This window comes from Vicia villosa, linkage group LG6, assembly GCF_029867415.1.
Source record: "Vicia villosa cultivar HV-30 ecotype Madison, WI linkage group LG6, Vvil1.0, whole genome shotgun sequence".
In the NCBI taxonomy this organism is placed as follows: domain Eukaryota; kingdom Viridiplantae; phylum Streptophyta; class Magnoliopsida; order Fabales; family Fabaceae; genus Vicia; species Vicia villosa.
Window position 1 is genome coordinate 81,075,549 of NC_081185.1, and position 12,632 is coordinate 81,088,180.

The 12,632-nt window shown below is 32.9% G+C and overlaps 1 protein-coding gene and 1 pseudogene across 1 annotated transcript; one reads left to right on the forward strand and one right to left on the reverse strand.

Moving 5' to 3' along the window:
- The first annotated feature begins 929 nt into the window (after positions 1-929).
- Positions 930-2,286, forward strand: LOC131611740 (F-box/kelch-repeat protein At3g23880-like; annotated as a pseudogene).
- Positions 2,287-2,630: 344 nt separating this feature from the next.
- On the reverse strand, positions 2,631-3,239 carry LOC131611741 (kunitz type trypsin inhibitor 104-like). The gene has a single exon (XM_058883641.1). The coding sequence runs from the start codon at positions 3,237-3,239 to the stop codon at positions 2,631-2,633; it is 609 nt and encodes a 202-aa protein (XP_058739624.1).
- Between the last annotated feature and the right edge of the window lie 9,393 nt (positions 3,240-12,632).

Genomic DNA, 12,632 nt, shown 5'->3' on the forward strand with positions numbered 1-12,632 from the left:
TAATTAATACATACCATGACATCACTATAATTTATTAAAAAAAACATTAATTTAGTGGAAGCAGCAATATAAAGTTATTATTGAATTATATACCGAGTACATTGTATAAATGGAAGGATCTAATTCAATACAACTAAATTAATAATAAATAATTATTAAATTATTTTTTATTTAAAAACTATTAAATTAGTAAATTTTTTTTGATTAAAAAAACTATTTTCTACAATTAACAAAAAAAAAACATAAGTTTATAATATATAGAATATATTTCATTTTTTTTAATTATGACATATATTACTTATATTGATATTAAATATATATATAATAAATTTAAGAATTTATTTTGTACTTTTTATTTATTTATAGTAGTTTTAATTAATTTATCATCTCATTTATTGCTTTTGAAAATTTATCATTATTACAATTTATTTTTAATAAAAAAGAGAAACTTTATTATAATAATTGTTACAAATATATGTTTTTAATTTGGATGTCATCTTGATTGATTCTCTTTTTATTTAACACAGTTAATTTTTTTTAAAACTTACATAAATTATTAATAAATTAGAAATGTCTAATTTATTTTATAATTTATAAAAAAAATTAGTTAAATTAAATTTTTTATATATACTATTAATAACAATGACATTTTATGTATGCAATAGTAATCTTACTTTAAATAAAATTTTTAAATTATAAATATTTTTAAAATATTTTTTTTAATTAAAAAATATTTAACCCGTGCGAGGCACGGGTCTAACTACTAGTTAATAGTAAATAAATATGGAGAGTTTATGAGAGAGAGAGTGTGTTAAATAAAAGAGAAATGAGAAAAAAAAGTTTTGCGTAGAGAGAAATGGGTAAAATGGAGTGTTAAAGTGAACTTAAGAAATTTCCGAGGGTTTTGCGTGCAATACAGGTCTCTTATCATGTCTCTTCCAAGTCTCCCTCCTGAACTTATCGAGGAAATTCTTTCATGTCTTCCGGTGAAACTTCTCGTGAGATTGACATGCGTTTACTCGAATACTGGAATTCGCTCATCTTTGATCCAAGATTCGCTAAACTTCATCTTGAAAGAGCACCCAAACACACACACACCCTAATTTTTATGCAATATGAAAATTAATGCAATATGAAAACAAAGAAATTTATAGTTGGTTATGGAACCCTAGTTTACAATTAATATCCAGAAACTCACCAACTTTGTCTTTCATGCATCCTAATCTCTGGGTGCACCTTGGATTTGGCTATGATGATTCAGGAGACACATACAAGGTCAGTCAAATTTCAATTTTGATTGTGTTACTTAGTTGCACAATTGCATTTCATAGTTCATACCTAACATAATCAAGTTGTCAATTTCATCTCAAATGATTAAAGGCTCTTTCAAATATATGTTGTCTGATTTTGTGTATTGGTTTAAAAAGTGACACCATTCTTTAGTTTAACCACATGCATTTTTGTTATTTACTCCATGCAAGGTGGTGGCTGTGTTATGGGATCATACAGCGCAGAAATGGGAGGGGAGAGTTCATTGCATGGGCGATAGTTGCTGGAGAAAGACTCTCGCTTGCCCTAATTTTCCAACTCTACTAATTAGAACTCCCATCGGACGATTTGTTAATGGTAGTGTTAACTGGTTAGCGCTTAACAACTTAAACTATCATGAGTATGAATGGAAAGATGTTACCATCGAACAGTTAGTGATCTTTTCGCTTGATCTGCGCAACGAAACATGTAAGTATATTTTGCTGCCTAACAGTATTGGTGAAAAGCCCCAAGATGAACCAGAACCAGCTCTTTCTGTTTTAAGGGGTTGCCTGTGCCTTTATTATAACCACATGAATACTCATTTTGTTTTGTGGGAAATGAGAGAGTTTGGAGTTCAAGAGTCTTGGACTCGTTTGGTGAATCTTCGCTATGCGCAGATTCAATGGGATTTTGTGCCTGATTTGCGGCTGTTGCCGGTGTGTCTGTCGGAAAATGGAGATGTCCTGATGCTGGCCTGCCCACTAGCTTGGCATGATGTTGTTATGTATTATCGAAGAGATGGTAGAGTTGAACATATTGAAGTTCCTAACAACCCAATTTTTTATGCCTATGAACATATGAAGAGCTTGGTTTTGCCTCGGCCTCATCCACATTAAGCTCCTATGCAGCAAACTGCTCGTTTTTTTTATAGTTTGTGTTAGATTATTCAAGTGTTGTAATGACTACTGATGGTTTCTTAATTGTGTTTTCCTTAGCTAGTAAAACTATTTAGTTGGGCAAAGATATTTTAATTACTTAATGAATCAAAGTGTTTGGATTGGATGAAGATATTTTAATTTTCTATTTATTAATTACTATTATGAGTTAGTTTTCTACAGCACACACGCTGTGTCTGATTTAAAATAGGACTATGATTACAAAGCGACTATAAATAAAATACATTGGATTTATTCTTAGTAAAGAAAGTATACATACTCATATAACCCTTTATTCCAAGTCATAATACATGTAAGGTGTAACCCTTTCCTTCTTTCATGATATTAATTAAAATGAACTACATGTTCAATATTTATTGAAAAGCAAGAGTATATACATAAACACACCACAGAAATAAACTTCACGTACCATCCTACAAACAATTATTCTTTTTGAAACACAACTGGGAGTGCACCACCATCGAGTGCCAACAGAATCTTTCCATTTTCACGAATAACACCAACAGTCCCACATTCAAACTTACAAGCAGAGCATACCTCTGTGGGGCACCATTGGATGTTATAGATACCGCTAGTTTGTGTTGACACAATCCTAAAGAAGTTACCGTATGCTCCAGCTGTACTGTCATCCCTTCCGGTTATAATAAGCCTCCTTCCGCTTGTAGCATCTTTCTCACCCACTCTCCATTCGGTGGACTGCGCGCAACTTGAGGAAGCTGCAAATATTACTCTCAAGTCTCTGTCAAGAAGCACGTCGTCCTCATCATGACGGGGGACAAAGGGTGTGAATACCACCGGCAAACCGTTTGCCAAGTCAGTGTTGACAAGACCAACTTGCAGAGGGCACGGCGCATTTCCTGTGATCAATATAGGACCTCCTCCGTTGCCTGTGATAGCAGGCCTGATGAAGTATTCCTCATCGTCCTCAACTGCGTCGCCACTTGTGTCTATCACAATTTGGGCTATTGATGTTGTTGCCATCAAAAGCCACACATGAGCAAGGATGAATACAGTGAGGAATCTAGTTGACATTATGGATTAATCTTACTGGCTCACAAGACGACTTAGACTTTTGGTGTTGTTGCTGTTGATTGCTAGGCAAAGTATTTATAGGATTAATCATGATACCATGCAGCGAATAGAATGATTCACGAGTAAACAAAAGTAGAATTAAATAATTTACATCAATTTTCATATTGTAAACTTGCTCTGTAACTCCTACCGAACAAATTAAATAATCAATGTTAGCGGGAATTGTTGAATAAAAGTAAGCATTATATGTTGCTTTGTTTTGATCGCACGATTTTGATAGGGTGGAAATGGTGAATTTATTCCTAGTTTGAATCGTCCAGTTCATGAAGTATATGTAGTTACGTACACAAACCAAATTCTACAAGAACACTTTCATTGTTTTCCTTCTGTCCCTAAATTAATTAATGATTAAACAAAATGTTACATTTCGTGCATAGCTTTCTTAAAAGTATGATATATTAATTTATGCAGGCATATACAGTTTCAATGACAAAATTGTAATTTGTTTGGATTGTAAAAGAGTGAAAATTTATAATAAAATTGTAAATCTGGCTATGCTAATAAAATATCTATTTGTATTACACCAGTGCGTATCCGGTATAAAAAATGGTTAAATATACAAAGCGTGGAATTTATTTAATTTTTTGTTTAATTTTTCTATTAATAGTTTTTTAGGTTTTCATAAATAATTTTTATTAATATTTTTAATGAATTGTTTTTTTAATTTTTAAATTTTAAAACTATAACGTTTGTGCCATAGCCCTTTATGTATAAGAGGCGGCCCAGTTACTGACGTTGTTTTTAATTCATAAGTTCAATGCATCACTTCTTATATAAACACTAATGTTTATTTAATGAAAATCGATGTGAGACTCAAAACCAATATATGATGTATGTTGTTCAAACTTTCCATGATTCAACAACAAACAACTATGCTCTGAGTTTCTCTGCAACAAGCAAACAAGGTTGTTTTGAATAGCAGACTAATTTAACGCAAGTAAACAATCGTCCCACACATTCCTATCACCAACATCTCTCATTACCTCCCACCAACAGCTATTGTGGTGCTGCAATAATATCCTTTGTTGGTGAATATTTGTTGCACATGTTATTCATAGACTCAGATTATTCAAGCAGCCATTCAAGCATAGTTGGACAAGAATTTCAATATGAAATGTAAAAGAAAGTCCCACATCGAAATTTCAATGACAAATAAAAGTGTTAAAAGTCTTTTAAACAATAAATTTCAAATGCTCAGATATTGGACTACTGTGTTAGGCTGCTTGGTCCAATGTTGACAGGGTATGCAGATCCTTCGAATTTATCCATGACTGACGATGTTCTTCCTCGCTGTCGTGAGATACTTGACATGTCGCAGGTAGGCATTGCCGACGGTTCATTTTTGTATCATCAACGACGTAGAGGCGGGGCCAGAGGTAGAGGAGAGGAGGAGGATGTTGTCCGACACACACAATAATGATGCCTATGATTTTATTGATGTGTGTATTTTGATTACATTTATGTACTTTATTTTGATTGTGCATATGACACTATTTGGATGATTTATACAATGTATTATTTTGGCATACTATATTTCATTTTCTTTAAATTACACTACTTTGATGTACTATAATTTGATGTTCCATTTTTTTTTAATAAAAGTTGAGTTTTGGAGTGAAATGTAGTTGATTTTAAATATAACAGAATATTCTGTTGGTACATCTATGGAACATTCTGTTCTTAAAATATTTCTTAGATACATCTACGGAAGATTTACTGAACTCATTGAATTTTCCCAATGTTCACTATGTTTTTAACGCTTCCGAAGATGTATCTACGGAAAAAAAACCAAATTTTGTTAAAAAAATAGTACTTCTAGATGTGTATCTACGAAATCAGAAAACATAATTGAAATTTTGCAAGCCAAATGACTAAGAAATTCAAGGGGTGGATTGAGATATTCTCATTGTTTATGTCGTTACATACCATTTCTATTCTATAAGCACAATCTATTTTAAGCCTTTCGCCAAGTAGAGATTTCAACGGGGCATGGAATGCTCTCCATCACCTAATTTATTCCCCATTCCCAATTTCCGTCACGGGGGGATATTTACCCCCATCTCCATCCCCGCAGATCCCCATAGAGATCCACAGAAATCGAATCTTAAGAAAATTTCTATACTTTTTGATCAAAGCTATGACACTAGTATTTTGTTATTACTATATATTTGAAGAGTAATTACGATAAGCACAAAGAACAAAGATGGTGGTTGTTGTGATGATGAAGAGAACGGAGAAGACGATGAATGGAGGAGACAAATATATTAGAGAAAAGAAAATGAGGAGACGGTGTGTAGATTTTATGTATTGGGTGCACTTTCTAGAGTTAGGTACTTGAGTAGTGAAACAATATATTAAACAATAACACATAAAACTAAAATGTTACATTAATGACTCTTCATTTTCTAATACATTAATATTTTTTATGTAAACTTTTATAATTATATATTATATAATATACAAAATATAAAAGTTAAATAATATGGTCGGATTCAGAGAATCCACGGGGCGGAAGGTATTTTCCCAATCCCCGCTCTAAAGTGTCATCGGGGAAACTTTTCCCTCAATCCTCGTCTCCGCGGAAAAAAAAATATCCAACTCCGTTGCTCTAAATAGATAAACCCCACAGAGATCTCTATTAACAAATGCAAATTGACATCCCTACCGCCAAACAATTAATTTTGTGGTTATTATGAACATGCACTATTTAACTAATTTAGGTAATAATGACAGTAGAAAAATACTATGAAGCACAATATCACATATAAATCCTGTAGCCAAGGATGGAGCTACGGCGTGACAAACATTCCAAAACTTTTTGCTTTTCAAAGGGAGGTTTATGAATTATAACAAAATATACATATAATAAACAACAAAAGGCATAATGGTAAATAAGTTTTTCTCAAGTTCAAGATCTTGAGTTCTAACCTCATCCCACAATATTTCATCGCCACATTTTTATTTTTTAATATATCTAGTGAGAATGGATAATTCGATATGGCATATCTAGTGAGAATGGGTAATTTATATGAGAATATGATAATGAATCTAAACCATTAGATTTTAAAATAATTGGTGGAGATTAAGTGTGAATATTTTTTTCTCTCTCCTTCATTATTAAAATAAATATTAATGGTTCAGATTCATTATTTATTTTAAAATCTAATGGTTCAGATTCATTCTCATATGCTCACATAAAAATGTCATTATCATATGATACGTTCTCTCTCTCTCTCTCTCTCTCTCTCTCTATATATATATATATATATATATATATATATATATATATATATATATATATATATATATATATATATATATATATATATATATATATATATATATATATATATATATATATATATATATATATATATATATACATACAACGGATAGAAAAACATTACATTAATGGCAATTAAGAGAATAAATGAATGATTAACAAACATAATGATTTCTGATAGAGGGATAGCGTAATGACCCAATTTTCCTTCTGACTTATGAAGAGCAAATGTTCAGATGTTCACAAAAAAATAGGCAACCAAAATTCTGAGGAGCAATCATACAGAAACTACATTTTCATTTTGGATAGAATTTCATACTGATATTCTTCAGAATGAAATTGAATCTATCTTTAGCAAGGGGTTTTGTAAAGATATCAGGCTATTGATAGTCTGTATCTATGAATTTTAAAGATAGGATCCCCCTTCTGAGTATAGTCCCTAATGAATGATGATGTTTTATTTCTATATGTTTAGCCATAGAATGTAAAATAGGATTATTAGAAAGACAAATAGCGGAAGTATTATCACAGAGGATAGGAGTGTTACTCTCATAGATATTGAGGTCTTCAAGTTGATTCTTCATCCAGAGCATCTGAGTACTACATCCAGCTGCATCTATGTATTCAACTTCAGCAGTTAAGAGTGCAATGGTGAATTGTCTTTTACTGGACCATGAGATTAAGTTATCTCCCAGAAACTAGCAGCTTCCAAAAGTACTTTTTCTTTCTATTCTATCAACTTAAAAGACTATGAGTACTATTATTTTATCAATGTAGTAATAGTATGAAGTTTTTCCAAATATCGATCACAAGGTCTGCGAATCATTACATAGTTCGTTCTTACTTCAATTAAACAAATATTATTGTTTGGATTGGGTTTTTAGAATTATAAAATAAATTGCAAATAAAATAAAGTACTTGAGCAGTTTAGACAAATATAAGTAGGCTAGAAAAAGTGTATGATTCACTTATGTAACAACTCTAAACATACAGTGCAACAACGTATTTGAATTAATTGATTATCAATTCTTAAGGGTATTTTCATTCAGAAGTCCTTATGAAGAAAACTTTTAATCATTCATCCCTAATTACAATGTCCATAGATAATTACGGTCGAAATCAAGCATTATAATAGCAAGAATAAACCGATAATTAGAGGGCATCCCTAGTCCAAGGTGATATCTACTAAAATATATTCTCAAACAAATCGTGAACAATGGATGTCCAACATAATTGTATCACCCTCATTAAACCCTGTTTGTCCGATAGAGAAGACAATCAGAACAGTAAGAGAACAAATCAAATATGAGAAAACAAAATTGTTATTACACACATATAATCGAATTCATTACAAATCAGAATCAAGGACACCCTTAGCAATGGGGAGTTTAGCTACTCATAATAATAAAAAAGAAAAACATAGTAATAAGGGTATACATTATAGATAATGGATAGAAAATAAGTCTTCAATTGCCAAAGCTCATGAAAATATTGATCTCAAGCATAAATTCGAGTTCTACAGCCTTCAACAGTGTTCTTTGCCGTAAAAAAATGCGTAACCCTTGGAAATTCGCGCTCCCCGGTTAAATAAATGCGCAGTGAGCTTTCACAGCATTTTGGGCCTCCATATGTGTATGACCTAGTGCAGTGTAGGAGGGATACGCATAAGGGTACGCACGCAAGTCCATAGCAAGCACTCATACGCGTATGATACATGCAAGGGCAGTGGCCTACTTCTTTATTCATGTGATACGCGTAAGGTCAGGAGCGTGGTTTTTCCTTTTTTTTCTGCTGAGTTGTCTATGGTATGCGTAAATGAAGGGCCATACACGTATGGCCTTTATCCATACGCGTATGGACAATCTTGTGCACCTTTCTCCTATTTCCTCATTCTACTCAGCTGCCTGTATCTGTTCACCAATCCTTTGACTTCTTGAACACGTATTCAGCCAACTACTCATACCAAAAGCGTAAAAAATAGCCATAATAACTAAAACTCTAACAAATGGTGATCATACAAAAACTGACAGAAAAAACCATAACTAAGAAAAAAGTCACACAACTTACTTGGATTTTTAAAGAATAAGTGATAGAAAATATAGCATAAATGGTGACTGATCACACCCCAAACTTATCTTGTTGCTTTTCCTCAAGCAATGTCCAGGACAGAAGAAAACATGATTTCACCCCTAAAAATAATTGAAAATTCAATACTTACCACAATAACTATGAGATCTTTCGTGACTTGCTATTGCTTCCACCTTAAGATTCCTCTACTTTCCACATTTGATTGTTTCACCACACTTCCACATAGAATTACTATTTCATATGTAAGCTTATTTCACACTATCACCAAAGCTCTTGGGGTTAGAGTATTTGCACTCAGAATTCTTAGGTCTAGATCTCAACTTCTAGGCAGAAGTAGTGTTAGGTAGTGATTAGGCGATAAGTTGTAACTAAGGTGTTTAGCTTTGAACTAATACTGATGATAATGGACTTCCTTCCTGGCTTGGTAGCCCCTAGATTAGGTGTTGTTTGCACAGAATTAGGTTAACAATTCATTGTGTTATTTATTATTCTGTCATTTACTTTCAGTTTTGATAAGTGTGCTGTAAGTCACTAGATGTTATAACATCTATCATGATATTATGTGTTGTTAAGACATCTATTATAAGTGCCAAAATTTCAATTTTGGTTTCAGAGTTATACAATCTGTATGCCTTTGAGCTTTTAGAGTATCCAACAAAGATACCCTTTATACAATTTTGTTGTTGAAGATGTAACAGGTACATCCAAACGGATGAAAATAAGAAATACTTGGTTTTCTTCCTTTAAAAAGCTCATATAAAGTTTTTTCAGAATAAGTCAAATATAGATTTTGTTGTGAACATAACATCATTGTTCTAGCCATTTCTTGTAAAGATATATTCTTTCTCTCAACTACTCTATTTTGTTGTGGAATTATAGGAGAAGAGAACTCATGAAGAATTCCAAATTTTTCATAAAAGATTTCAAATGGCTTATTTTTTAATTCTCCTCCATGATCAACTTCTGATTTTTAAAATCTTTGATTCCTTTTCATTTTGAACTTGTATGCAAAAGATGCTAAACTCATGATTTGACTCGTATTTAGTTCCAAAGAATTTGACCCAAGTCCATAGGAATTTGACCCAAAAAATATGCTAAACACACCATAGTTCTTCCCATTGATTGATGCGGTACCAACTGGACCAAATCAATTAATGTGAAGTAGTTTCAAAGGTATGGAGGTAGAGACAATGTTAATTTTTTTAAAGGAGGTTTTATTAACTTTTCCTACTTGGCATTCTCCACAAAGAGCATCTGAGTGGTAATTGAGTTCTCGCAAACCTTAGACAAGTTTCAACTTGCTAAGTTAAGTTGACATGATCAGAAGTTGTATAGCTCTTGTTCAAAACATGAATTCCAAATATCAGAACTTGAAACTTTGAGAAAATGGTTTCAATATCTTCATCTTCCTTTATTTTGAATAATTCATACTGTTGAACCAAAATGTTTGCTTTTACCACTTTCACTTGTTGACTGCCTTCATAGGTAGTACACAAGGATTCAAAAATGATTTTTGCAGTAAACTTGTTGATTATCTTCAGTTACTCAAAAAGTGGTAGAGCATCTACAAAAATGCCACGTACTTTGTGAAGTTTTCTATAGATCTTTTTTTGAGCAGGTGTGCAACTTTTTCTATTAGAAACCCTTCCTACTCCATCAAATCTAATATCAATGTCATCTTAAAGAATGTCCAAAAACTCATCATCAATACTTATGATGTGAGTGTACATATTACTTTACCAAAATTCAAGCTCTGTAGAATCTCCACTGAAGGTTGGAGGTTTAACAACATATATGTTCTTCTCAGAAGCACTATAATCATAGTTCACAACATTTTTACTACTATTAACACCACGATTACCAGAGCTATTAGACACATCAGACATGTTTTTCTCTCAGGATCTTTAATGTACCACTATTAAGTGTTTAGATCACAAACCTTGCTCTAATGCCAAATGAAGGTAAGAAAAACACAAGAGAGAGGGTGTCATACCCCAAAAATTTTCCCATCATATTTCAAGATACTCTGACTCACATGACTTTCAATTGCTCAAGACTATGCAAGAATCGGGCACACTTACCTGTCTCCTAAGCAACAACTCCAACTAGGGTTTTTGTTTCTCTCAAGGAAAATCAGGTTCTGATACCTCAAATGGACCTCATGGCTTCTCATATGACTCAAAGGATCCTCATACTAAGTTTCAAGCTCTGATTCACAAGATTGCCCAGTCAAAAGCTCAAATGATCAACAGTTAACTAGTTTGACCTAAAAGTCAACTGTGGTCAAATTATAGTAAAAAATCCTAACTTTTGGTCAACATCAAAATTTTGAAATCACGTTCATCATTTGATCAAGGGTTGATCATGATTCATCAAGGAAAGCTCCAAAATCACCAAATGTCCATGTTTCTAAATTAGGGTTTCTAGGAGAAAATCAACTGAACTTTGACTGATCATATCTCCCGCATAATTTATCAAAAATTTCCCAACCAACGCTCATTATCAAGGAAATTCAATTCTATACAACTTTGATGTTGGGACCAAGACCAATAAATACATCATTTGAGAGATATGAGCCAAAACATTACAGGTCCTTCTAGAAGCTCACAAAAAGCTATTTTTTGTCAGGACCAATATCATCAGAATGAAATCCTCAAATGAAAAATATGTTCCACGTGGATTGTAGAGGACATCTTAGGATTTCCAAAAAGTCCTAGAACACCTTCATATGATAAATATTGAAGGAGTTATGACTTGTTAAAATTGACAATTTTTAGGAAAGTGCATGAAGGAAATATTGACCAAACTTGGAAATGTTTCGAATGGCCCTATGTTTCCTTGATTCAAACTTATTTCTAATATTTCCAAGGACTTCTAAAGCCCATTTGCACGCCTTGGTATTATTAATTTTATTTATTTTTGGATTAATTCAATTTAATTCAATTTTAATTAAAATAAAATACAAAAAAATCAAATCGATGAAGGCAAGCTATAAATTCAAATTCCTTGAGGCCTAAGATACTCATTGAAAGCTGGAAATTTCAAAAAAATATTTGATTAGGCACATGATTGAACAAGAAAAGGAAGTTTTGGTACTTGATTGAAATCAAATATTTTTACATTGAAGGAATATATTTTCTCTCCAAGTCTTGACCTAATTCTCATGCCCTATATATACAACATATTCAGACCCTAAAAGGATGAATTTGGGATGGTTAAGAGACTAGGGTTTGCGTTCAAAATTTCCAAGAGAAGTTGCACCAACGAAGCCTTGATTGCAGCCTTCCTCAAGAGCTTTCAAGTATCAATTCGTGTTCCTGAGGTATTGTAGAGTAAGTATAAGTCCATAACCACTAACAAGCATGCATGAAACACGCACCTCACGAACTCCATTTGTATCATATTCATAAACTTGGAATTTTAGTTTTAGTTGTGTTTTAATTTGAACTAATCCTTCTAATGTGTTCCTGAGGTGCCATAGAACAGGTATCACCCATCGCATGAGGCTCATAACGCGTGAATGATGATACGCCATTGTTAGGGCAAAATAATTTGCATGCTTCGTTTTCGTGTTTGCAGGACGTTTCAGACCATGAGGATACCACCATTGAACTCACAGGGTGTCATTTAGTTAACCTGGGTCGTTTGCTTGAATGATTTGATGCGTTTTGCAGGTTTTGACATTGGTGCCCGTCAGAGATGGTGACCGGAGGTCACTGTTCCGGCGGCGTATGTTTTTTCTGGTTTGTTACTCTTACGTGGCTCTTTAATGCATTGGCATTGGCTGGTCAACAATTCTAGCCTCTCTCTCCCCACGTTGTTGGTCCGGTCAGGCATCAGGGGACCCATGTTGACTCAGTTTTTGACTTTCCTCTTTTTAGTGCATGTTTTTACTTATTTTATTTTAGGTATTATGCTAAAAACTAATTAATACAACAAGAATGGTAAAGGGACGACGCGCT

Bases quoted from the DNA above. Each gene is read 5' to 3' on its own strand.
- LOC131611741 (XM_058883641.1), bottom strand. From the start codon at position 3,239: ATGTCAACTAGATTCCTCACTGTATTCATCCTTGCTCATGTGTGGCTT.